At 38.8% G+C, this 27,294-nt stretch overlaps 3 protein-coding genes across 6 annotated transcripts in view; 1 reads left to right on the top strand and 2 right to left on the bottom strand.

Moving 5' to 3' along the window:
• ACAD11 (acyl-CoA dehydrogenase family member 11) overlaps window positions 1–12,682 on the bottom strand; it is a 29,530-nt gene extending 16,848 nt beyond the window's left edge. For both annotated transcript variants that reach the window (XM_009464524.2, XM_087769877.1), the window contains exons 1-12: window positions 12,505–12,682; window positions 10,393–10,492; window positions 10,032–10,157; window positions 8,215–8,376; window positions 7,591–7,755; window positions 5,838–5,985; window positions 5,146–5,267; window positions 3,971–4,077; window positions 3,725–3,848; window positions 1,952–2,029; window positions 1,417–1,555; window positions 1,197–1,304 (exon numbers count right to left, since the gene is read on the bottom strand). In XM_009464524.2, coding sequence (XP_009462799.2) covers window positions 1,197–1,304; window positions 1,417–1,555; window positions 1,952–2,029; window positions 3,725–3,848; window positions 3,971–4,077; window positions 5,146–5,267; window positions 5,838–5,985; window positions 7,591–7,755; window positions 8,215–8,376; window positions 10,032–10,157; window positions 10,393–10,492; window positions 12,505–12,641 — 1,516 coding nt within the window. In that variant the 5' untranslated portion in view covers window positions 12,642–12,682. The remainder of the gene's footprint in view (window positions 1–1,196; window positions 1,305–1,416; window positions 1,556–1,951; window positions 2,030–3,724; window positions 3,849–3,970; window positions 4,078–5,145; window positions 5,268–5,837; window positions 5,986–7,590; window positions 7,756–8,214; window positions 8,377–10,031; window positions 10,158–10,392; window positions 10,493–12,504) is intronic.
• A 110-nt stretch (window positions 12,683–12,792) lies between these two features.
• On the top strand, window positions 12,793–24,704 carry UBA5 (ubiquitin like modifier activating enzyme 5). 3 transcript variants are annotated; one of them, XM_087769746.1, is made up of 12 exons: window positions 12,793–13,201; window positions 14,357–14,402; window positions 14,495–14,584; window positions 15,760–15,869; window positions 16,281–16,367; window positions 17,028–17,112; window positions 18,019–18,123; window positions 18,302–18,429; window positions 19,648–19,783; window positions 20,287–20,362; window positions 21,767–21,873; window positions 22,452–24,704. In XM_087769746.1, exons 1-12 carry the CDS (start codon window positions 13,056–13,058, stop codon window positions 22,533–22,535), a joined length of 1,200 nt encoding a protein of 399 aa, XP_087625872.1. In that variant the 5' UTR covers window positions 12,793–13,055; the 3' UTR covers window positions 22,536–24,704. The 3 variants fall into 3 exon arrangements, with proteins under 3 accessions (XP_087625872.1, XP_087625884.1, XP_087625892.1); XM_087769758.1 differs by lacking the exon at window positions 14,357–14,402 and having other exon boundaries at window positions 13,075–13,201; XM_087769766.1 differs by lacking the exon at window positions 12,793–13,201 and having other exon boundaries at window positions 14,359–14,402; window positions 14,495–14,579.
• The window catches only part of NPHP3 (nephrocystin 3), a 30,110-nt gene continuing 27,051 nt past the window's right edge, over window positions 24,236–27,294 (bottom strand). The window contains exon 27 of the mRNA XM_009464523.2: window positions 24,236–27,181. Within this exon, the coding sequence (XP_009462798.2) occupies window positions 27,001–27,181 (181 nt within the window). The 3' untranslated portion in view covers window positions 24,236–27,000. The remainder of the gene's footprint in view (window positions 27,182–27,294) is intronic.

Genomic DNA, 27,294 nt, shown 5'->3' with positions numbered 1-27,294 from the left:
AAAACCAAAACAAGCCACTGGATTAAATATACAGGTAGTACTACCACCACAAATATAGGGCTCTAGATACCCTGTATTGACAGTAACACTGTTTTGCTCCCAGTAGAAAAGCTGTTTTCAGAACCTTGCTCTGCTGGTGGTCAAAGGCTTTCTATTTTCTAGCAACCTGTTATTCATAGCCCGTTTAAACTTAGTTCTTCTTGGGCTCAGACTACTCTTTATAGTCAACAGCCTTCTTCCTTCCCTGATGTTTTTAAATCCTTCCCCCTTCCAATGTACTTAGAGATAACAGTCATATCTCTCCTCAGCCCTTTTTCCCCTAGGGTCTTCTCAAGTGAAAATAAAGAGATTTAAACTACTTTTGTGATTGTTTATCAAATAGGTCACACAAAGCAGTTGCCAGCAAAATGTCATCAATTATTGTTTGGAACAGGAAAGATTCTTCCTCTCTCCTTTCACCCTGAACTTCTTTTATAGACCATCTTCTTTAAAGCAAAAGCATCTTTTTCCTCTTGGTGAACACAGTGAAACAGAATTTGCAAAGTAAGGGTCCAGCTCTGCAAGACTGAGTTCTCTCAACTCCTGCTGACACAGAAACATCAAGATTTTGACATCACATTTTCAAAAGTTACCTTCCTAAATCAACAGCCAGGCCTTCCACAGGTGCTGAATGCTACAAGCTTTCAAGAGCAAAAATGAACATAATGCTGGGCTACAGACATAAAGCAAGTGCATCGTATGTTTTGCAACTTATCTTCAGGTTATGTCTTAAAACCTCTACCTATGACATACTGCAAAACTACACAACTTTAATCACAATAATCATACTTGTACCTACATGTATGTTTCTAGAGAACCCCAAAGGACATTACAAAAAAGGGTAAGTTCTATTGTAAATCTGTTTGGTACAATAAAAGTTATTTTACTAGTACTAAAAATAAATTAAAAATATATGGAAAGAAAATACTAAGTATTGTAACCATGAAAAATGGTAACCATCAGGGAAGGGCAGCAAAGATGCTTCACTTTACACTCACACCTCATATATAATTTCATATTGAAACACATTCACAGATACAGTGGAAATTTCTGTATTAATTCATTAACACAGAACAACTTGTAGTTTTGTACTTTTTGCATATGCCATGTGAAATTTCTGCCAATTGTCTCTGACTTTCTTCTGGAGAAAAATTTACCTGTCATGCAGAAGCAAGAACTAATCTTCCCTTCTAGGAGAGGCTCCAGCCATTCTTTCTTTTGCTCTTCAGTCCCATACATGTGCAGGACCTCTATGTTTCCAGTGTCTGTAAGAAATCAGCAGTCATGTTTACTTCTTGAGACACACAACTTGTAAGGTGTAAGATGCCCAACTTTTCAATGCTCTCAGTGCTGTAGTTATGGGACAGGGTTGCTAACCTGGTGCATGACAGTTGAAAACCTCAGGAGCAAAGAAGCATTTCCCCGTCTCTTCAGCTATTAGCGCATAGTCAAGCTGGCTGAGACCACTGACATCTGGGAGAAAAAGGTTCCACAGACCTTCTGCTTTGGCCATTTCCTGTTGAAAGCATCAACAGAGAAAAACATTAGCAATCCATCTTAAAAAAAAAAAAAATTAAATTCTGGCTTGCTTCCCATTTTCTTCCTTTCTGCCTAACATACTGTCTGATATATCTGATGCCTTTTCTCAATAGCTATTTTCAACAGGTACAGTCTTTGACCTAAAGTTCAGACATACCCCTCACAGAACTTACTTTTGTTTTTCTTCTCTCTCATTCGTATCTCTCACCTCCTTTTGTACACTGCTTTCTTCCTTTCCTCACACTGTTCCTCGCACTGTTTCTTTCCATGCAGAGTAACTTCTCCAGCAGCATACACCACACTTTCTTATGCTCCATGTCAGTGCCTGTTTCTTTTACTGCTAGAGTGCTCAAGAATATTTATTATCCCATACCTTCAGTCTCTCAAGCAGTGGTGGTTTCTTCCATTTTTCCTCAGTATTTCCGTGTCCAGCATAGTATTTTATTATTTCCTTAGAGAAAAAATTAAAAAGAAGCATGTTTAAATTAAGAGCACATGTAACATACACAAGTAATATTATGCTGTCTTTTCCAGCCCTACACCCCAAGAAACCAATAAAAAAAAAATTCAACACAGGTTTTTATTATATAGTTGGTTGCATTATAAAATTAAAAACATAATGCAAAATCAAACTGCAATCTATTCATTATGCAAGACTTTAAATGTGTCATGGAGATGACCCCAATCAGTACCTTATTTCATATAGGAAAATGGTTTGGAGTGGTTTAAAATATGTGATGATGATGGTGGAAAGTCAGTGTTTTTTGCTGATACAAGTAACCGTTACCAACAATATGCACAAGAGGCATAAGCCCAAAGTAAAACAACAAATAAAAGCCAGATGTACTGACACTTAAGAGTCAGGTTTCCCATCACAAACTTCAGATACGTAAGCCAGTTAATCTTTTTTTTTTAACTGAGAAAAAACATAAAGAACACATTTTTTCCCTGTCAAAGTAATTCCTTAACAGATTATGTAAACAGTCATTCCGAGCACCAGCGACTAGTACTAAAACTGTGTATTCAGTAATCCTAGTATTTTCACAAGTATGTTTTAGTGAGGCTCAGCACTTCAAAGCTGGCCCAGAACTAGTTTTAGAATGAATAAAAGTAGTGCCCTCTTCTGAAAAGCACACAATTATACAAATTCCGAAGTAGAATTTACAAGTCCTGATTCACAATCCCTGTTATCAGAAATAACTTACAAGCACAATGCTACTCATCCACAAAACTTGCACGGCTATTTGTGGTTCATTTGTTTTTAAAGCAAGTACATTAATTATTGCAAGGCTTCCTAGGACAATCCACGACTAGTTACAGACAGACTTTTAAGAAACTTTGCATATCAGGACTTTCTGCTCTCAGCCTCTCATTGTGATAGGCAGATGCCTTAATCTTTTAAATTAATATGTCCCCTGCACTTCTGCCTGACTGCAAAGAAGGAAAAAAAAAAAAAGCTGAAAAACCCAATTCTGCTACAAAAGTCATTTGTGCTTTCATAAGGTTAAAAGTTCAACCGACTTTCTAAGTGGAAAATCTCTAATCTCCCTAGGCTAAGAAGTAAAATGCTTCATCTTATTTTCCCTTCCACTAATTAGGGACTTCCATGGATATTTCACTCTCTGATTTCAAACCTTCACTGGTATTAGATATACTCAGGAATGAGGCTACGTTGACACATTATGGAATCATGTTTTTTGTCATAAAAGCCATACATTAAAAAATAAGGCAAGAAACAGAAACATTCAACTTTGTATGGTTAAAAACAGCAGTTCCCATTTTTTAACTAAGCATCTTTGTGTTTAGTACGTAAGAGTTCTAGAGTTTTGTTAGTATTTTGGCAAATACCTTTAAAAAGTATCTCTTTTTAAAAAGAGTACTTCTTAAACTTTATAAAGTTTAAAAAGAAACTCATAGCTTTCATTAACAATGCATACAACATTTTAATTCTGAAAAACAATTAATGCAGACTGTAATGATTTCTCTTAATATTTTGCAATGTCACAAATATTACTGCATGAAAATAAGGCTGTTTTAAAAAAAGATAAAAAATATAGAAGGGCATGACTTCTATACACAGCTTTACATTTTTATAACTCTACTCATAAAATGCTCATTTATAAATAGGTTTACTAAAAGCTTTTACCTTCTCAGCTGGATATACGTGCTGCTTCATGAACTGCTTGACCTTCAGCAGAATTTCTTGGCCTTTTCTACTTTGATGAAACAACTCTCCAGAAATGCTGTGATGTGTGCTGCTGAAAGATGACCTAAAGAAGAACACTGAATGCAATAACAAGTAATAATATAAGCTGCCTTATACAGGCATGTAAGTAAGTGAGGATGTAAAAGTTTTGCCTTGCCTTTGACCAGTAGTTTAGACCACTCTTACCTTTTTGAGAGCTCTAACCCTCTCTCTGCCAAAGGCTTCACAATCTTAGCAAATTCATGACTATTCTCTGCGGAAGCATTTCCAATGAGATACCTAGCATATACACCCTAAAACCAAAAGAAAGGCATATATGGTATAATTATGCACTTAAAATTGTCTCTTTTTTTAGATTGGTGATTTCTTCAACTATGAAAGTAACACTTCAATGCACATATTCTTAATAGGAAAAAAATAACACCCAGACAGATTTTACTGGGATATGTTAATACTGGTTTTGGTCCATTTCTGATATAATGGAGGTGCTTGGCGCACAAGAGAAGAACAACATAGTCCAGCTAAACTAAACTAAATGAAAATCACAAAAATTAGTAGAGGGAGAAAAAAAAAAGAATAAGAAAAAAGACTACGTCTGCACATGATACTGCAAGCAAGCCCAGCCTGTCCCTTAAGCCAACCGACAACAGTATACACATATGATTATTATCCACAACTACGTTAACTACCCACATATATACTCTTATTCTAAATTAATACCAAGTAGCTTATCCCACATTTGGTATGCTGATCTCATGCCGCAACTCATAAAAATACAATTATGCCTTACAATGGCTGAATATTTAATTAAACAGTTACTTCTGTTAATAACGCATCAATGAAACTTATTTTCTCCTATAATCACATCTCAAGATTGGCTTCCTATGCTCATAATAGGCTGAGTTCACAACACACCCTTTTTCATCCATAGGTGGCACCAACAGGATCTTACTTATCTATCCTGCTATCTACTTTCATGAGAGCTGCAAAAACTTAGAAAGATCTTTGTTTCTCTATAGTGCAGGATTTAAATTAACCAGAAAGTCCAAAAAGGTAATGAAAAAATGGCCTGCATACAATAAGAACATCAAGAAAAAAATCCACATATCCACATTTTCTTTTTTTAGCCTACTTTCCTAAGAAGTTAGCTATACCTAACACAATGTACTTTATGTAGCAAGAAATCTATCCTAGAGAGTTATCAGTCATAAGCATCTAAGATATGCCTTCTAAAGGAACAAACTGACATACAATGGTTACAGTTATTTTTTAAATATGATTCATATTTTGAACAAGTATTACCAAACTACAAATACTCATAATAAAAATATGTGACATTTCAACAAATGTGAGTGTATTACCTGGGCTATTGCTGCCATTTTAAAATATGACAAAGCAAGAAAAAAATTAAAGTTGGATAAAGTAGTGCTAATACCCCGGCAGCAGCAGTAAATGGAAACCAGTTCTTCAAATGAAGGAGTTTCTACAAAAAAACAACACAATATTTTAGAATAGTCAACATTTTCTATTATTTTTTCCACTTCATTCTTCAAACATTTGTACAGCTCTTCAGCTTTATATTCCATTTACATAGTAAAAAACATGTTTTATCATTTCTCATGACCTAAGTGTGATATGGAAAGCCAAAAGGAAATAGGAGCTGTCAGAATTCCAGATAAGCATAACACTTCCTACTGCTCTGTGCCTCCACTGCAGTCAGGAAATTAATTGCAGCATTTTTTTTTTCCTTTTTTTTTTTTAAATAAATGACAAATTGACATTTAAATTTTAGTTTCTTCCATTATCTCTAAGAAAGGTTCAAAATAAACTTTTACAGAAGCAGCATACTGTGGCTAAGCCACAGCTTATTAAAACAGGACTACCTTAAACCTCCCTATCACCATGTTTCCTACAATGAAGAAAACCAGGGAAAACTTCAAGTGCAAAATGACGTGCTTATTAATTTAACCTTTTCTTATTGTTTATAAATGTAACATATTAAATAGAAATAAACCTTAGAACTCATTTCAACAAAAAGATTACAGTTTCATACCTATGGTGTCTTTGAAACCCAAGACAGTTCCTTGACCTAAGTCCTTCATAGGTATAGGCCAAAAGTAGAATAGAGTGGCATATGCTAAATCTGCTAAAGGATGACCAACAGTTGAAAGTTCCCAGTCCAGCACTGCCAAAACACGAGCCTTAAATAAAAATAAAAACCTCAAGTGAATGCTAGAAGATAAATTCTCTCCATCCACAAATGCACAACCCACTTAATAGCCAACAGCTTTATTTGGTTACTATGTGTTTAAAATTAAAAACATGCACTGTACCTGTCTACAGCAAAACCAGTTCCTTTCAGCAATATGTAAGGATCTGCAGAAAATTAACATTCACATAGTGGCAGAAACCCAGGCATTTTTCCAATGAAAATCTGTTTTAAATTCTACATTTTTGAGTAGTGTTCTTCCTGTCAGAAACTTCTAAACACTCCTAGTCAAAATATGATTGAATTAAAATATCCTAAAGAACAGTAGTATTGACAGTTGGGGTTTTTTTTTTGTTTCCAGTCCTGTTGCACAGATACTGTAGCACAATCCTTTTGCACAGATACTCATGGACAGACCACGGACTAAAAAACCTAATTTATCACAATATCATGCAGCGATTAACACTTACATGGGGAACTGAATTTCTTAAACAGGACAGTCAATCAACGCCCAGATACTGACACGAACCTCTGCTGCAAGCATCCTTGCAACGGTGTCTTCAGCTGGATGGGCTGAGACTCCCCAAACTGTCGTTCTGATGAATTCTTATAATGCAGCTGGCCTGTCAGCCTTAATGACCCCTCCAGCCTACTCACGATCCATGGCTACTTGAACTATGTGCAAAAGACTTTCCTACATGGTCATTCCTGCATATACACCGCCAGTTTCTACAGATTATTTAAGATAATGTATGGACAGCTTGGTCAATTCTTTCAACTGCATCAGGAACAGCTGGGAGAGTCCCTGAGACTGCCAGATTCTCTGCTCAGGGAGTCAATCAGCACATTTAAGCCTACAAACAGTGTCTATCAACTGATCTATGCACAACAATGGGAATATGAGATCTGCTGCTTTGTTGTGAAGCAGGCATTGCAGAGTCTTCGTCACAAATCCCAGGCATATCTTCTGGTCACAACACAGCAAATAGCATGGAAAAAAATAATAAAAACGCAATTGTGCCGATAGATAGGTAACACATTTATTTCCGCAAACTAGAAAAAAATCTCTTCCTTTTCCCTAAAGATGAATGAGGAACTTTCAGGGTCTCTGTGATCTATGTGTGCTCCATAACTAAGCAGCTTTGGCAGATTTTTCTTTGCTTCCACTAGTATCACATATCATGCATTCAGGTCGTGTTCCAAAAGCCATTGTTGTTAATTGAAGCCATACCACAAATTTCAATGGGCTTTGGATCAGATGCTTATGTAGTTTAATGAAGTGAGCCTTCAGTGTGTCCTTAAGTTGCACTGAATTCAACAGGATTTATGCATATAAAATGTTTTGTTCCTGGACTTTGAAGTAGGGACTAGAGTTAGTGAATAAATTGAGTAACTAGCTCCTGCAATGAAAACCAAGGACTGTATTAGGTACCTAAACACCATACACAGAGTATAGAGAAGAGTTAAGTTCTCTACTGTTCCTTTCAAAGATGTATCATGCACTAAAACACCCACGTAAGTGTCCCATTACATGGCAGGAGTACAAACAAATGGAGGACCAAGAACTACTAAACATATACAAACATGTTTCGAATACCTCTGTTGGGTGGAAGATGATGTTATCTATTCTGAAGTCCCCATGAATTAGGACTTCTTCATTATCATCGGGTGGCAAGTTGTTTCCTAACCACTCAGCCAGCTTGTTCATGGCAGGAATATCTGTATGAGCAGCTGCATCATACTGTTTTTTCCAAGTTGATACCTAAAGAAATACAAACATTTCACAGATTTTCCAACTGATTCACAAGTTTTTCAGGAGCACAAAATTCTGAAGCACATGCTTCTGGGCTTTGACTATTACCATGTTACCAGTACACTCAGTAAAACCCAGTACCTTTGCATCTGCAAATGTGAACTGTGAGATCAAAAGATGCAATGAAGACTACCTCTATTTTCTATTTCAATCCTATTTACATAGCCCAAGTCTGATATTATTCCAAAAGTGAATGAATATAATTCCCTGAGTATAGCATTACAGAATTGATCTGAATGTAGTAGTAACTTTATACTGAGCACAAATAATTGAACCAAGTGAAGGTGGGTTAATAGCTAAAATATGATGGTTACTTTTACAAGTCATTAATAATTAACAATTTAGCCTGCAAATCAAATAAATCTTCAAAGACCTGACAAAACAAGAGAATTCTTTGAAGATCTTTACCTGTCTTCTGCAGTATCCTGGTCCTCTACCATATCCTTGGAGACCCAATGACTGTAAATCAAAGGAGTGCAACAGGGCCAAAGTTTCTATCATCGCAATATACAATGCAGAACGCTCTGCTGGGCCCACTTCAGGCAGTGAGAGGTCTCGGAAGATGCGACCCTAGAAACATCGTAAATCAGATATTTGGTGGGACGTATGCATCAGACAAAGAGAAGTGAAGCTATACATTTCAGGAGCAAAAACAAATGCAGTGAACCAGCATGCCCTATGCAATCAAAAATTCCTTCCTCATTTATTTTATTCCTTGCCCAAGACAGGTGAAGGGATTCACAGTAATCTCAGATCATACAGGATATCTATTGGAAGGCAATTAAAATAACAGATACATTCAGTAGACGAAAGTCTGAATTAGAACACTCAATCCAGATATCCTCAAGCTTGAAAGTACCAGGGAAAAAATGTTACTGTATTGTCTCTAACAGCTAACTTCCAGAAAAAACATCAATGAAGACCTTGGGGTCAGGGCGAGGGGAGGGGAACAGGCAGGGAGAGGAGGGGAATGGGTGGGTTGTACATACAAAGACACAAACAATCCAAAGAAATTCACTTGCATTCTCCTTAAAAGCAGTTTAATACATTTAGAAAATGGGTGTGTTTTTCCATTTTCTCCTTTAATTTTGACCCTGCTAGAAGAGAAAAAAGACTCTCCTCTAAGTTCCTCAGTTTCACTGGTTTGCATGATGGCTTCAATATATTTACACAGCTAAAGCAGCAATAGAACTTTTTTGCTGAAAGATTCTGCATAACAGATCCAGAAATCAGATTTTATATTGTGTAACAGTTCATTCAACACAATAAGTGTACGATCGTTTTCTAAATACACAACGTAGTTGTTAAAAACAGTGCACTGCTGTCCATCTTAGAATGGATAAACTGTAAATTTACATCCTTAGAAATGTAAATATATCCGTAGCAAGATTTCTTATTAAGGAATCGCTTTGTTCTAGTCAAAACCAGAAAAATTCTCCATCTTTAATGTAAGAAAATTGTTTCAAATTCTTCAGAGCTTTTACATTTTATTACTCTTGATTCACGGTTTTTGTAGGAAGGTTAACTTAATCTCCAGGAATCGGCCCACGACTCTTACATTTCTAATTTCTCAGTGAACCTGATGATAGAGTAAGATGCAATGAAAGGGAAGAGGTCTGAATTCAAATCCTCCTCCCACAGGGACAAAAAAAAAAAAAAGACATGATACAGCAGAATTACACTCAGAATCACCCAAATCTAACAGAAACAGTATCAGCTCAGCTACAGCATGCCCACAGTGATGGACCACAGACGGAGCTATGCCATGTTCTTTCTGAAACTAGTGCTTGAGCTGGAATCCTGCTTGGTTTTCAAGAAAAGGTGATTGTATGTAGATTCCTATCTTCAGTACTAAACGGGTCCCAGGATGTCCAAAGATTCAGTATAACTTTATAGCCTGATTGTTCTCCCTCCGACTTGTGTATGCTTTTCACAGAAGCAATATTGCCTCATTTCAAGACATCCTTCTGAGAGCTCAAAACAAGAACGAGAGGTTAAATGCTGAGCTGAAAATTTCAACAAAATGGGAAATAAGTTCTGGAGAAGCTGAAAGCAGTGAGAACCTCTGACAGCTAGTATTTCTTAAAAATATCAGACAATTATTTATGTTTATATCACAAAACTTAGTAAATGCCAGATAAAGCTCTAACAGAAAGGTTTTAGACAATTTAAAAGCAGCTTGTAGTAGGGAGAAGAAAAAAAATCTACCACATTGAAGGACAAACCTGCACATGCTGCATTACATAAAATTCTGTTCCAATGATAGAAACGTCACTGCAATACAACAGGGGCTCGGGAACTGGAAATCCAGCTGAAAATAAGGCTTTCTGCACACGATATTCTCTATCGACCTGAAGAAGACACAGAAATTTAGGTTCAACGAAAAGGTCCCAATGATAAATGAATACAGTGAATGATAATGTATCCTCTTAAATGTTTAGTTATGTGTATAGCACAGAAAATTGGAAATGACCCAGCAATTCACTGTGTTTCTGGACACATTCAACAATGTGCCGCACCATCATGTATAGGACTTAGCCACCTGCAATACAAAGTGTTTGGCGCTTGATGAAGAGTGTTACTTACCTTGTGAGCTCTAGGTAAAAGAGGGCCATGTGGCTTCTTCCTGAGCACATAAGCCTGCCCACCCTTCTGAAGATAAAAGGTTGGATTTGACTGGCCTGAGCTACAAAGAGAAAGATTATAATTACTTACGCATTCAAGTACTTACAAATTTGCAAACTTTTAACAGAAATGATGCAAAATGCACTGTGACTTGGCCTGAACAAAATGGCAAGACAGAGGAAAGGGTTCTTCTCAAGAGTTGGGGTTCTTTTTCAAATATAGTCTTACAAGAATGCAAGTGATAGCCTACAAAATTGGAAGTCAGAGGTTCTTTTCCTACCTATAAGAAAGATGTCTTCTTCCACTGTGGAGAGGTCACAGATACTTAATTTGTTCTCCTATGAAATGGAGATAGCGCTTACCTCTCTTCCCTAAAGAGACACCATTAATGTTTTCAAGGTATGCAGTAGATACTAACTTCAAAGCTTTCCGGTTTGGAGGAAACTAAACAGAGCAGAATTCACACTAGCCCATAACTGTATTTTTCCTTTGGTGAGCTGTATTTTCAACAACGTAAGCACAGAGAGAGCTTTCCAAATATTTGATGATTCTACTACCAAGCCCTGCTGTATGCTAGCCTAATCATCACATACATATGCTATGCTTAAGGGACTGCCTATAGTAACTGTAAAATTTTAAAGAATGAATGTTGCAGTGACAAAGAATCATAGAAATTAGATATTTTAATCACATTCATGTGTAAAAGAGAAGGACAACCTAGTTAAACCCTTCATAACACCTTGTCCATCATATCCCAATCAAGCTCATTGATCCTTATTTTCCTCAAGGCTCTGTGCTAATCTACATGCCTTCCTCTCCTCATTCTGGATCATTTTTAAGACACATTCTGACCTAGTCTAATAAAAGATTAGATAACTATTGGAAAATCAAAATCAAGTGAACTTTTGCCCTCATGCTCCCCACAACATTTCCATTCTCCCTGAGGCACTTAGGGCATAGTCTGTAATATAGTTTAACAAGTATACTGCACAGATGAATACTCTGTCTGGCACAACAGACATTTAGATCAGTTGAAGCCTTGAAGTGCAACCGCAAGACAAACAAAGTAGTAAAAGCATATATACTGACAGTATTTTAGCAGATTTTACTATTAGCTACACTCCTGAGGCCCCTCCTAAAGTCTCCTCAGTTGAAGTACATATGAGGATTAGAGTACAGCTGAGGATTCAATGAGCATTTTATATTTGCATCAGAAGACAACAAAAAATTGTTTACTGTTTCTTGGTGACAGCTGCAGATAAAGCAGTCAAGGTCATGTTTACAAAGGAATTAATATGTATTTTTAGAATAACTTGACTTCTAATAGTTAGCTCCCAATTTGAAGTCACACAGTCATGCCACTAATTTGCTGAATGCAAGTGAACTAGATGTTTTGTGGAACAGCAGCTTTGGAGCCTGGGTGTAGCACCGCACTGGCGCAATGCTTTGCTCTCAGGGCGTTATTGGGAATCTCAGCACAGTGTTAGGCTGTTCTCATGGATTGCTTACCTAACAATAGCCTAAGGCTTTTAAAATTGATTTCTTAAGCCATGTATGTGCTTCTGAACATTATTATTCGCTGTGCAATTAAAGAGCAATCAGATAAATCGAGATTTATGAGCAGGCAATAAAACAGTTGTGCATGTACTCCAACAGAGCGCACCACGGAGGGCCAAATACGTGTGTTTTCTGAGGACAGCGGGAAGCCCAACCCAACACCTCTCCTGCCTGCAGACGGCCAACTGCAGCCACTGGGTCTGCCCGTGACAAAGGTCACCTTTGCTGCCAATACGAACTTTGACTTCTCCAGCCGTGCGAGGGAGGAGCTGTGACCTCGATGGCTGCTGTCCGCCATCACCAGGGCGAAGGGCCCCAACTCTGCCCGCCTTTCCTGCCCGGGCAGCCGGCAAAGCCGCGGCCCCCCTGCTCGCCCCGCAGAGGCACACTGCGGGCCGACGCTCTGGCTCCGCGCCTCAGGGCGCCCCAGGGGCGAGGGCCCATGCCAGCAGCCACGGAGGCCGCCGCTTGCCCCTCACAGGCGGTCTCGGGGCAGGAGCGCGGCCCACCCGTTACCTGTACTGCCTGACAGCCAGAGCCCCCGCGGGCTGCCGAGGGAAGCCGGGCAGGTGGCTGCACAGGTACCGCTCCAAACTCCCCTGGTCGAAGCGGTGCTGCCGCCGCACTTCACCGGTGCCCGGCTCCGCCACCATCCCCCCCCGTCCCCCGCCCCGCGCTGCGCCGGCGGCGTACGCCCCGCACTCTCCCACAGCGCCGCTACGTGACTGGCGGAGGTGCCCCGCCCCGCCCGGCGTCGCCGCGGCAACCGGAGGCGGCTTGGTCCGTCAAGGAAAGCGGTCCCCGGCACCAGGCCAGCGGGGCTCTCGGAGCCGGATTGGCTTCTCCTGGAAGAAAGCGGCTCCCGGGAGGGAGTTACCGCCCCGGCTGACACCTGCGCCCAGCCACCGCCAGAGCCCGCTCGCTGCCCGCTGTCGGGCGGCAGGACACCCCCTCCGGATGGGAACGCTTCTTGAGGCTTCGGCGCTCGCAGGGGACGGCGCTCGCTGCCGCTCCCGGAAGCTCCCTCAGCCGGGGAGACGTGTCGCTGCGGTGTCGCCGGCGCTGCCATGGCGGAGCCGAGCCGGCTGGAGCAGCTGGAGCGGCGTGTGCGGGAGCTGGAGGAGGAGCTGGCCCGGGAGAAGGGCGGGAGGCGGGCGCCGCGGGCCCGCATCGAGACCATGAGCCCGGAGGTGACGGACTCCAACCCCTACAGGTGCGGCCGGGGGGGGGGGGGGGGGGGCGAGGCGCCTTTTGGGGTGGGGGAGCTGCGCCTACGGGGGGTGGGTTATGGGGAGAGGGCCAGGCCTGAGCCATGGGGAGGAGGCCCAGAGGCTGAGTGAGGGTGTAGAGGACGGGGAAGAGGGAGGGCTGTGGGGTCTCAGGCCGTGGGTTGGAACTGTGGGTCTGGGTAAAGGGGAAAAGGCATGTGGAGGTGGGCTTGGGGAGGCAGGGGGTCTAAGGGATGGGGCTGGGTGTGCTGAGGAGGCTGTCAGGGCCATGCTGAAGGCAGGTGCTCTGTGGGGAGCAGGGGAGAGATGTTCTCAAATGTCCCACCTGACTGGCTTGGCAGGGGTGTACGTTGGGGTTACTGTGTATTACCTTGCTTTACAGTACAGGGAGAAAGAGAGGGAACTGTGAGTTTTTCAGCTAAGTTGCTAATAAATGGGACAGGTGTTGGTATTACATGAGATCTTATTCTCATTCCTCTAACTTACCTATTTTGAGTTTGGTTTAGAGAAGTCTTGAGCATCTGGGACCCCTGCTAATGCTCAGCGCTTCGGGAAATCTGGTGCTTTTTTTTTTTTCCCAGGATGAATTGCTTTAATACAAGTTGATACTTGTACTTTTGTTGATACTTTCAATGAAAAAATGTAATAGCAGGATAAAGTGTTACTTGAAAATTCTACCAGTTATCCTCACAACCTGATATTCTCTAACTTTTTTTTTTAAACGTTATGCTGGATTTAATCTAATCAAATTGATCAGAAAACAGTGAAAAAGTTTTCACTGGCCTGCTGCCATATGGTTCATTACAGAAAAAAGCGTAGGCTTTCATTCTGTAAATCAGGGATTCACTTATGAAAATAGCTATGGGTCCTCCTGATTTCATTGACATTACTCATACCAGCTGAATAAGTACATGAGTTTCTGCAGGGTTAGTACTCTGTTGCTAATAGGAAAGCATCTACTATCTCATTTAGACTGTATCTAGCTGGCAATCACAACTGCAGTGAAAACAGCAGGCTTGAGTTTGACGCTTGGTGGGGTTATTTTTAAAGCAAAAGTGATTTTAAATATCTGAAAAGCAAAATTGCTATTAGAAATTTAGAGAGCATTTTTTGTATAATGTTGCTGTTTTTCTTCATAGTCGCTTGATGGCGTTAAAAAGAATGGGAATTGTCAAAGACTATGAGGTAGGATTCTATCTGCATTAAAACAGCCTTGCATTTTTGCCCTGTGAGGACTGCTTTTGATATACTGATCTGTATTTTCTTTCTTTCTACAGAAAATCCGTACCTTTACAGTTGCAGTAGTAGGTGTAGGTGGTGTTGGCAGTGTGACTGCTGAAATGTTGACAAGGTGTGGCATTGGTAAGGTAATGAGAGTTTTCTTCTTCTACTTCTTTATGGACCAGTCTTCTTCATAAAGGGTTAGATTTGATTTCACTCAGTTGATTTTGCCCAAATAAAAAAGTACTATGAGAAAGCGCTCAAGAACAGCACTTGCGTAAGCATCACAAATGAAGAGTCTGTATTTTTCTTACACTAGTAAAATTGATTTACTTAGGGGTTAATCCTGTGTCACGTGGATGATTCTTGTTTGGATGCTTGTCTTCTCTGTGCTCTTACATGAGCCCATCTATCTAACCTTCATACTGGATTATTGCAACAGTAAAACGAAATAAAGAAAAAGAAAGGGGTAACTCGCATAGAAGATTAAGTCTTATGTTAGGAGAACAAGTTGATATTCACGAAATTGAAATGCAGTAGATGTCAAACATATTTTTATCACAAACATTAGTTCGTCATGTGGCAGACTTAGAGCTAAAAATTTAGCAGCAGTTAAAAATAATTTGATGTCTATAGGTAACAGGAACCCCCAGAGTTAACAGAACAGGATTTTTCTTTAAAGTAGGAATTTGGGGAATGGCTTAGATGTTTGTATTTCCAGGCAAAGCCTGACCATTTACTCTTGGAACTTTAAGAAGTTTCTTAATACAGAGGTGATGCAATTTTTTATTGCAAAGTTTATTCCCCCCTCCTCTGAAGGAGCATTCCCTGAAGACCAGCACCTTGGGCATAGAAAAGGACATTGGCCAGTTGATTCAGAATTTATAATAATCAACGTGTCCATGTATTATGTAGGTATTTTAAGTGAATTGTTTTTGAAGAACTACATGCCAAGACAAGTGAAAGAAATTACACATTCCTAGTTAATGCCATAACAGCAAGTATGAATGTGATAACAGAATCGATAGTGTTCATGTGGCTGATGTGTTGAATATTCGTAGTTTAGATCAAATGAACAGATTGCTTTTTATTAAGAGTGGTTTTCGTGATTTAACGAATCAGTTCCTGGTGAATGGCAGTTAGAATTCAGTCTTTCACATACTTACAATGTTGGTAACTTTTGTCTGTGAACTGAATGGCACGGCAGGGGTAAGGGGATGTTTGGTTGGGGTTTTTTGTTGTTGGTTTTATGCTTTGCCATAGTGTTCTGGTTGCAGAGTCTTTGGAGATTCACATATGTTAATACAATCTTGTATTGTAGCTGCTTCTGTTTGATTATGACAAAGTGGAACTGGCAAACATGAACAGACTCTTCTTCCAACCTCATCAAGCTGGATTAAGTAAAGTGCAAGCAGCAGAACATACTTTGAGGTATAACTTAGAAAAGTGGGTATCAAAATGTATTTACCCAGGATGCTGCTCTAGAAAACTGATGTTTCCTTCTTAATCACTTGCAAAGTAGCATGATCTAATTTGGAAATTTGAGTATAAAATAGTTGTGGGAATGATTGATACTTTAAGGACATTTTTATACTGGCCAAAACCTTAATGTAAGTCTACTTTTTAAGTATAGCTAATTTTGAGCAGAAGTCTGGTATAAATTATACCACTTCGATATGTTGTGACTTTTCTCATCTAATCTGTGAATTTTTGACAAATATGGGTGTATTCCAGATTTCAGACTGGAAGCTTAAGACTGTAGCAACACTTGTGAAGTTAGGGAGTAGAATGCAAGTTATCATTGTATTTATTAACATTGACTTATATTATTTCCTCCGTAAGGAACATTAACCCTGATGTTCAATTTGAAGTACATAACTACAACATCACAACACTGGACAACTTTGAACATTTCATGGATAGAATAAGGTAAAATCTCTCACCTTCTGCTGGTGTGTGGCTCTAAATACAGCCTCCTATTTTTATTGTTGGGGGTTTTTCAATTTAATGACTTCCAGTTGAAAACCAGTGGGAAATATGTATATATGAAGACATTTCTGCCTCAACCTTTTCTCTAGAGTTCGCATTTATTTCTCCTGTTACATAGTTATATTTTATGTTAGTGCATCTTTAGTTTTCCAACCAAAGCTGCAGGTGTTATAGGCTTTTCCCAATACAGAAAACAGATCAGATCATATTTTGACTGCTCTGGAGTAGTTTCAGGTATGCTTTATAGAATGAAGAAAGAAAATAGTTATTAGCAGATCTCACAGAGAAGTTCCGAAATAACTTTTCCCATATGCAGTTATGTTGTACAAAGATACAATTCTCCAATACTTTGTATTGTGAGTGTATACTATATAAAACTTCTTTTAATGTAAAGTGTCTATATATTTAAATCCCAGCTTCAGCATGCTGCTGTTTCTACTGTAGATCTAAGATGCCAGTTGTATCCTGTTCTGCATTTGCACAAGTTTTGTTAGAAATACACTTCCCTTGTGCTTCTGTGCTCTAAAGCAGCGTGTCGATTGCCGTGTTGGTATTTTGTTCTGCCAGCAATTTCATGCAAACTTCTGATACTTCTTTCAGTAACGGTGCATTAGAGGAAGGGAAGCCTGTCGATCTTGTTCTAAGCTGCGTGGACAACTTTGAAGCTCGCATGGCAATTAACACGGTAAGGCCATCGAACGCATGAGCTCGTGGATGTCTATTTTCTCCTATAAATAATGTGAGGAATTGTGGGGAATAGAGAAAAGACAGGAACTTATCGAGAATCTTCTAAGAAATTTCCTCCTTGGCTGAAGGAAACAGAGTCTGAGCTTTTACCCAGTTCTTATAAAACACATTTTATGTGTACAAATATAACTTAAAAATAAACTTATATATAACTTATAAATATTATCCACATAAAATGTGGATAATATAACTTTTAAATTACTAGCAGCTAATGGTTAGTAAAAGAGTTAAGGGTTGTAAGCCCTGTCTGTCTTTCCAAATTATCCTGTTTATACAAAGGTATTATGAAAGCCTGCTATGTTAAATCTTATAAACTTTTTAAAGACTGTGTATAGCTAATTGTATACTTCATGTGACGCTTTGTGTACTAAAAATGTCTTAGGGCTGCGTACCTAATCAAACTGGTTTTCTTTATAGTAGCAGCCAATGTAGGGTGTACGCCAAATGCATGTTTTCTGTTGTCCTTCAGCTAACTTGATCCATCAGCTGCATGCACTGAAGGTACACAGATACACTGTATCTGTGCCTCTGAAAGTACTTTGTGCAATTAGATCCTGTAGTGTGCTAGTAACTGGATCGCTAATGTTTGTCTATGTTCAAAAATCTACGGTCCTCAGGGAAGCACAAAGGGCTGGCTTCATGAGGACAACACTAATTTGTCTTTTGACTCTGATAAACAGTTTCTATTCTACCTTTTCATGTTCCTTTTTCTGATCATAGCCTTTTTGTCTTAAAGCAGGAGGATCAATGTGTTTAATCACTCTCAATTTACGTTTTTGTTTTTGTTTTTTTTCTTGTCATTAAACTTCTGCAGTGCTGATATATGTGTTTCTGTGTTTATAAGGCCTGCAATGAACTTGGACAAATCTGGATGGAATCTGGAGTGAGTGAAAATGCAGTGTCAGGACACATACAGCTGATCACACCCGGTGAATCTGCTTGTTTTGCGGTATGCAGTGCTCTGCTGAATTGCTCGTTTGTCTTTTAAAGCAGGACTGGGAATGCGAAGATTAGCTGGCTAGTGAATGTGATCCCGGCACAGCTGACGGAGTAGCTTAAAATTTTGTGTAATCTGTGGCGGTTTTTTAATACTTTTTTTTAAACTTAATTTCTTTATTTCCCCTCAGTGTGCTCCTCCACTTGTAGTTGCTGCAAATATTGATGAGAAAACATTAAAACGAGAAGGAGTTTGTGCAGCTAGTCTTCCTACAACTATGGGTGTTGTGGCAGGAATTCTTGTACAAAATGTTCTGAAGTAAGTGACTGAGTTGTTGCTATTCAATGTACAGCACAATAAGAGAAGGAAACCTGAAGGAACATTTCATAATGATGGATCTGGTTCTTTTTATATGTTTGTGGCCTGTTTCCTAAAGGTATTGGCATCATGGGACAGGGCTGAAATATACACTGCTTGAATCACTGGTGTGTTTACTTTGGAGCTGCTGTTTTTAATAGAACTTTTCAGGGGGTAAGAAAAAGTCTTAGAGCTTTCCTAAGAGTTTCTCTTACTGCATACACACGTGCACGTTTTTTCTTAGTTCTCCGTGTAAACTTGCTCCCATGCTCCCATCATTAAATTATACGCAAAAAATGCTACAGTGCTGACTTGTCTTTGAAATTTTGTACATGGACAAAGAATAAATCATTTCTCTTGCAGTGTTTTTATTCTAAAAACCTGAGGGGAATTAAAAATAGTTATATAGCAATATCTGACATATTTTAATATTTTCAAAGGGCACTGTCACATGACTCCAGCTGCTAAAAGAACTGCATGTATCAGCAAGGAAAATATTTGAACAACTTTGTACTCAGTTTCAATATCGTGCACTGTGTTTTACAAGCATCTTTGAGAATAGGATCTTATTTAGCCTGTTTTTAGCCTTAGTGTGGTTTTGTCAGTTATCCAAAAACTTCTAGTTAAAAAGAATAGGAGTACTATTAGGCAAATGTGCCTACAAACAATAAAGCTCCATTTTCAGCTGTACAGAGAGAGGTATTGTATAAAATTGCATAGCAATGTGTGTTTTTCTTTAATGAAGAATGCAAACATTGCAGCTTAATTTAAATCTCTATTTTCATTGCAAATCTGACCCTACAGTAAAGATGATTAAACTGGTTCTCATTAGCTGTTGAAAACTCCCATTGTAATACGGGGCACCTGGGTGTTTCAAGCAATGGATTAAGGCATAGGAGAAAACTGCTTACATACTACTCTAAACATATATTTTTTTCTGAGACTGTAGCTGACTTGTTCTCACACACGCCACAGGAGGACCGGGTTCTATGTTGATGCAGTTATGCTGTTGTCAGGTGACCACAGTTTATTTTAAGACACTTACAGTAACTCTTTACAACTTCACTAGTGTGAAAGTGTATTCTAAAAGTTCTTGGAGGAAAAATTATTCCTTGAGCAACTGAATTTTTAGGTTTGCACCTGTATATAAGGGTCTGCTTTCTCTGTTTGTCTTTCTAGGTACCTGTTAAATTTTGGTACTGTGAGTTATTATCTTGGTTACAATGCGATGCAGGATTTCTTTCCAACTATGTCTATGAAGCCAAACCCACAATGTAGTGACCAAAATTGCAGAAAACAGCAAGAAAATTATAAGGTAAAAATGTCTTGGTTTTTTTTTTTTTCCTTTCTTAAAGTCTTAAGAACAAAGCAAGCTACAGATCTGTAGTAAAAGAAAACTTTGATTGCTACTCCAATTTTCAGCAGCATTGTCTTCAGATGGTTGCACGTGTTTCTAAAAATACAGTACTCTGGAGTTATCTTAAAGCATGGGGTAGGCGGAATGGCTTGCATTCAGTTAGATAATATTTTCTTCTACAGTAATTGCTCAACCTTTCTGGGAGTCATATATTTTTGAGTGTTAATATTTGTGTGGGGTTTTTTGTGTTGTTGTTTTTTGGGGTTTTGGGGGGGGGGGGGTTGGGTTTGTTTGTTTTTTTTTTTACCTTTCAGGTATTCTGCCTTTTATGTCTAACAAAGTTCTAAATGGTGACTGCATATTTTCAAAGAAGTGTGAATATTAGATTTGATCTTCTTTGCTGTTGTTGAAAATTGGACTATTACATATATTTTTATGTTTTTGTGGTTTTTTTCTGAAAGAAAAAAGAAGCTGCACAACCAAAACAAGAAGTAATTGAACAGGAAGAAGAAGTAGTACATGAAGACAATGACTGGGGTAAGTAAGCAACTGGAGACTAAATGATGTTCCCAGTACTGAGACTGAATTATAGTCTTTCTTCTCGGTGAACACACTGTAGGGTACATAGACTTCTTATGGTTCCTATTTTTTGTAACTTATACTGGGTAATTACTGCTGGCTTTTCGCAGGTTTTGGCAGTAATGTTACCACAACTTGATGATGTATTTTTAGTGTAATGTGCAGGCTTCAGGCTCAAAATGTAACTGCCATTTGAATAAAAAACTTTCTCAGAAGATGGTCTGAATATATGAAAGATGTGAGAAGATGTATTCACTGTGTGTTCCTTTTAAATATGTAACTAAAGAGCATTTGTCATTTCCATAACCGCTGTGCTGAGGCATCCCATGGATTTTTATATTTCCCTGAGGGCTTTAAATTAGAAGGAACTGTCTTAAGGAATGGTAAGCCCCAATACTGAGCCCTGGGGGACACCACTTGTGACCGGCCACCAGCCGGATTCACCACAAGTCTTTGGGCCCAGCCATCCAGCCAGATTTTTACTCAGCGAAGAGTACACCCATCCAAGCCATGAGCAGCCAGTTTCTCCAGGAGAATGCTGTGGGAAAGGGTGTCAAAGGCTTTACTGAAGTCCAGGTGGACAACATCTGCAGCCTCTCCCTCATTCGCTAAGCAGGTCACCTTGTCACAGAAGGAGATCAGGTTGGTCAAGCAGGACCTGCCTTTCATAAACCCATGCTGACTGGGCCTGATCCCCTGGTTGTCCCGTAGGTGCCGTGTGATGTCACTCAGGATGATCTGCTCCATGACCTTCCCCAGCACCAAGGTCAGGCTGACAGGCCTGTAGGTCCCTGGATCCTCCTTCTGGCCCCTCTTGTAGATGGGCATTGCATTAGCCAAATTCCAGTCAGCTAGGACCTCCCCGGTTAGCCAGGACTGCTGATAGATGATGGAAAGTGGCTTGGTGAGCACTTCCACCAGCTCCCTCAGTACCCTTGGGTGGATCCTATCTGACCCCTTAGACCTGTGTGTGTCTAAGTGGTGTAGCAGGTCACTAACCATTTCCCCTTGGATTATGGGGGCTTCATTCTGCTTCCCATCCCTGTCTTCCAGCTCAGGGGGCTGGGTACCCCAAGAACAACTGGTCTAACTATTAAAGGCTGAGGCAAAGAAGGTGTTAAGTACCTCAGCCTTTTCCTCATCCTTTGTCACTATGTTTCCCCCCACATCCAATAAAGGATGAAGACTCTCCTTAGATTATTGATAATGGAATGAAGTAGTTGAAATCAAAGGGCTTTCTGCTTTTAATTTTTTCTGTATTGGAAAAGTAGCTGCTGTTTTCCTCTTACTGTGATAATATAGTGATTAAAGAACTGTTTCTTCTAATTTTTAATGGAGTTCTCAATTCCTTTTAATGCAAAGGCATCGAATTAGTATCAGAAACTTCAGAAGATGAGCTGAAGGCTGCATCTGGCCCAGTACCTGATCTTCCTGAGGGAATTACTGTAGCATACACTATCCCAAACAAGGTAATATATTTATTCTTTATGAATTTTTGAAATAAATGTTGTAGATTAAATTTATAATACTAGCCAGTTTGGTTACCCTTTAAACCTTGAATAAAATTCGATCTTGAACAATTCCAGTGAAACTGTACCTCAGTACATCCGATTTGTGCCTTCTGTGGTCCAGTTTTGTGTTTCTATGAAGTACATTTCTTTAAGTATAGGTGCTAGCGTGAATGGAGTTTTGGGGTGACAGGAATGAACGTATTTGGGGGGTGGGGGAAGGAAAACGAATGTGAATTTCTCAGTTGATATTTTGGTGACTAATTAATTTTTACCGTATTGATCTTGTAAAAGCTGTATGTAGTCAGAGAGCAATTAGTATACCTGGGGAACACAGAATCTGTATGTCCTGCAGCCAGAACATTCCAACTCCTAGTCAGAACAGTTTACAGTTTAAGCTCATAATCATTAAGGCCTAATCATGGAATTGAGTGCTTAGTTCTAGGAAAATGGCGTGGTATATCGGCAATAAAGCTTATTTGTGTGTGGTTTTTTGTTTGCTATTTTTGTTGCCATCTTTTTCTTCCTGTCCCTAATAGGAAGAGAATTTGACAACTGAGGAAACAGTAGTGGAGTCTGAAGAAAGCCTAGAAGAACTTATGGCCAAAATGAGAAACATGTAGCAAAACACACATTAAGTACAACTTTTGGGAGTTTGGATTGACATTGGATTTTGAGAAGACCAGACTTTTTTCACCCCCACTTTACATTTCTGATGAAATGGAACTGTTACAGGGGCAGGAAGGAAACAGACTTACTTTGTTTATATTCTGTTGTCTATTAACATCTTTAAGATGGGGAGTTGTGCTACTGTAAATTTTAATTTCTCAGCATTGCTAGTGTCCAGATACTCAGTAGAAAACAAAAGGAGGTTGACAAACTAACAAAAGCAGGCATAGCACGTTATATGCAATATCACGTGATAAGAACAGTACATAGTATAGGATAAGATGAAATCTGCTGGAGTGGATTGAATAGGTCAAGGGCAGATGATCATGCCTCACTCATATTGCTGCTCCTAATTTTCCAGGCACTTGTACTTGCTCTTGGTCACTGGTCTCTGTAAATCCTTGGCACAGATCATGCTGTGGTTGGTTTTTCTGAGTGAACAGAACATTTCAGCCTTCTCGTCCGCCTTAAATATCTCCGGGATGGATTTTTTTTTTTTTAAACTTCCCTGGTTTTATCAATGTTTTACTACTCCTTGCTCTTAAATATGTCTGTGTTTTGTATGCGATAATGGTTTGAGTATGCTGCAACAAGGCAAAGTCTTTTGTTAGCAGATAATTGTACCAGCAGACTGGGTATTAGCATGCCACTATTTCAGCTGGCAGATGCTTTTCATGACAAAATCAGTAAGAATTACCAGCAACACTGGAAAGAATAGGAGATTTTGTCTACCTCTTTGAAAATCTAAATATTATATTCTGTCGGTTATTAGAAGTTTAGCTGTAATTCTGATCTATCCCCATCATATGGGCTATATTAAGGAATATACTTAATCTGAGTTTGCATAGGAAAGCTTCTAAAATTAGATGCTCTAAACTTTGTTTAGTGTTGCAAATATCTTCAGTGGAGTAACTTAGCTATTGTATTTGTCTTGTAAATAATGTTAGCACGGTCGTATTACCTTTTATGTTATCAGGTGTTGAACTGACCTGTAACTGTACACATCCTGTAGTGCCAGTACCCTGCAGAACCAGAAGGATCAATTTCGAATATTTTAACTGCTGTGGGTGTCTGATCCAGAACTTGATCACTGTTTAGATTTGGCTTACAAGAACATAAATTTCAGCCTCTGCAGTACAATACAAGTATTTCCAACTGGGCTGTTCAAAAAACCTAGCAGGGAACCAGCTAGTAACGGTAGTAGCGGTATCCAACCAACATGTAAAAAGAGAGTAATATTGTGGAGGTGTTTCTGTTTCTTAGGGCAGCTGAATGAATACTTAGTTAAAAAATGTTTGATTTCTAAGCAACAGTTACAAACTTCAAAATCTGTCTCCTCCACAGCTGACATTAGATTATATTATATACATAAAAATAATCTCTGAAGCTAGTGAGGGAGGTTTTGGGCATGGTGCGTTGTACTGTAAAATGGAAGTGGTTTTTTTTAGATTGAGTTCAGTTTTGGAGAAACCAGATTTTAGAAATGAACTGTAAAGAGGGATGGGAAAGAGAATAATGAGATCATTAAAAAGGTACATACTTGAATCTCTGTCACTATGTCCACGTTAGCTTGATCCAAGCGTCAGTTTAAGTGTTACATGCGTTTCTTTGTGACTTTACCTTTCTGTTGGGAACAATAAAAGTGAGGCACGCACCTGGCTCTGGAGATCCTGAGGCAAATGGTTGACTCATTTCTACAAGAGCTCAGTTAATCTTGACTGAACTATTTGGCTGACATTACTGCTATCACATGATCGACAGCTTTACAAGAGGCAACTGTTTACCATTTTACTTCGTGTACAGTTTTATGAGCAAATTAATACACTTTTGTATGCCCACTTACAGAGTATGCAAAGTGGTTCTCGTATTACTTTCAGACTTTCAACTTGTATATACAAGAAGAATCTGAAATAATTAGAAAATACATTAAGGTGATTGTATGTGCCAGTGGTTAAAATTATTTAAAGCTGCTTTTCTTTGATGCTGTTTACTTTTAAGGATTTTTTTTTTTTTAATTAAGAAGACATTTACAAGTATAATCTAGTCCAACTATAAAACACAATGGAAAATTTACGACTTCTTTTGTTATGAACTAACAAATTAAAGCATATTGCAGTGGTTTAGTCCAGCTTTGTTTATTTGGCAATCTTATAAAAGAAGCTTTCAGTTTTTACAGTGTACCATAAATGTTATTGAGATGTTGATATTCTGACTGTATGGTTAAATCTCCACTGAAACTGGTGACACTCTGATCTGAGGTGGAGTTCTCCTACATAGAAGTATTATTTGGCATACACCAGATGATATGTAAATTACTTTTTTTTTTTTTAACGTCCATGAGGTACAACTACAAACACATGAACAACTGTCTTAAGAGCGCTATGACTATAGCTGCATAAGCTTATGGCCAGCACGTGGCCTGCAAGACCCTCCACTATTACTCGTGACCCTGTTTTACTTTCTGTAGGAAGTTTTCTTTCTTTGGGTTGACCAGGTAAGCGTATTGTTTCCTTACCGTCTTTGCTAATGGGGCATGGATGGCTGGGATCTGCTGCTTTTAGGGACTGATTTTTCTTCCAAAAGCAACCCTGCAACCTATGAATAAGTTGGAGAGAAGTCACGCAATGGAAGAATAGTAACGGTTCAGAACTGGAAATGACTAAATGGGGAAAGTCTGGTCTAACACTGAAGGTCTAGAAAGTAGCTTCTTATTTAAGCTAGCAACATTAAGGAAAACTATTTAGGAGAGCAAGATACATCATACATGTTAAAGTCAGAACAGAGGTGACAAGCTAGACCAGACATCTGATAATTCATAACACTGGCTTTAGAGGAGGGAATTACCAGGCCTGAGAAGAGTAGGCAACAGAAACACATGCAAGCTGAGCAGGTTGAGGTTGGTTTTGGTTTTTTGGGGGGATTTTTTGGGGGGGTGGGGGAGTGTGGGGTGTTTTCGTTTTGCCCCTCTCCTTACTTGGTAACAATCCTGCAAAGAACTTTCCAATTTTCAAAACTTTTCAAGGTGGCTGGAATACACTGCAAAAACTCTTGCTTTGGTTAAAAAACCATTTTCTGAAGTAAGAGGAAAATATTCAGAGAACCATTACAAACTATCAGCTCTTGTTGCTGTATTGTAATACCTTCAAGAGCTATTTTTGAGGTTTTTTTCAACTAAATATTAATCTTAAAAATCAAATTTGGGTTGTATATTTATTCTATCAGTTTTATATACTGTTTCTTTTGCCAAGTTACAGCCTTATCAAAATATTAAATTCCTTCTAAGCAGAGCAACGGCTGAAATGGGTTATATTTTACTAACCCTACTCTAAAAGGGAAAAAATACTGTGGAAGGTAAGTATCCCTTTGAGGTAAAGGTCATTTGCATTTTTCAGACTGGATCAAATAAATCTTTACATCGGTTGCCTCTGAAACATTACAGTGAGGTTTCAATTAATTTTGCAGTTACATTCAATTTTTTTATAAAAGGTCTTTTTTTAGTATGTATTTAAATTGATTCATGGATTTATGCACTGAATGAGAACAGACTTCAAACTGATTCTTCCAGATGACATGGGTATTAAGAAATACAACAGGCAGGTAGATTTGAGTAGCATCTCTTTATCTGATGGCAAACTATTTTGTATCGCTAGGTTTTTCCAGCTAATACAAACATTCTTGTATTTTAAGGGATTCAATGAGATTAAATAGTGAAAGTATCGCTAAAGGGTTAACAACAGGGAATCGGGTCATAATCATCCACTTTCCGATTCCTCACTGGAAGTATTTTTACTGAACACAGTTGAATCTGACAACAGCTTTAACTGTAGATGATGATGTATTTAGATATATTCGCCTCCCAAGGAAACCAATTATTGTTGCACAAGTCCCTTGAATGTAAGTTTGCTTAAAGCTGAAATCACCCTGCAGGTAAAACTTTGGGTGGGACAGTATTTTGACTTTTTCAAAATTACTCTCTCTTTAGAAACAACTTGAAAAGCTTCTGAAAAGGCAGAAAGGGTTGGTGAAACAAAAATACACAAATCCTCTAAGCCAGGCTATCACAACATAAAAACAAGAACTACCCCATAGAGTATATACAATTGGTTCAGCTTAACTTGTTATAATCCTGGCACTTAGGCTAAGAGGTCTCAAATCCACGTTTTTGGTATTAGCTATAACTTGAGCTAGTAACTAACAGGCTTATCTCTACATAATGAAAGAAGCTCACTTCGTACCATGCAGTCTGCAAAGTTAACATGTGAGGATTTCAAGCTTAAACATTTGTCTCCCTGTCATTCATGAAGACAGGTGTCAGTCCCAAAATAGTATGTTATCCTAGGAAAAATGGATTTGTTTTAATAATTTTATGTCCGCTTTAAAACAGCAATAGAGACTGCCCTTTCTTTAAGCAGATTTATATCACCTTTGTCCGTGTTCCAGGAAAATATTTGGTGATAATGCACTTTTTAAGCTGAATGTATCTCCGCTCAGTGAGTGTCGAGAAGTTGCTTTTCCACCGATCAACAAAGTCTCTGCTTCTTTTATTTCCATAGCTCTCTTGTAAAGTTCAGCTGCCTTCTCAAAGTCTCCCCCTTCATAGCTTTGAAGAAGAGTAAAAACAAAGTTGAAACAAGCAAATAAAGCAAGTCTCTCAATTCATTTAAATTGGAATGCACACCATGCTATCAAAGTGTACTTAAGGCTCTCTACTTT

The sequence above is a fragment of the Nipponia nippon genome, unplaced genomic scaffold (genome assembly GCF_047370975.1).
Source record: "Nipponia nippon isolate SJK-2023a ecotype South Korea unplaced genomic scaffold, ASM4737097v1 scaffold_1, whole genome shotgun sequence".
NCBI lineage: Eukaryota > Metazoa > Chordata > Aves > Pelecaniformes > Threskiornithidae > Nipponia > Nipponia nippon.
This window is presented reverse-complemented; position numbering and strand designations above follow the sequence as displayed.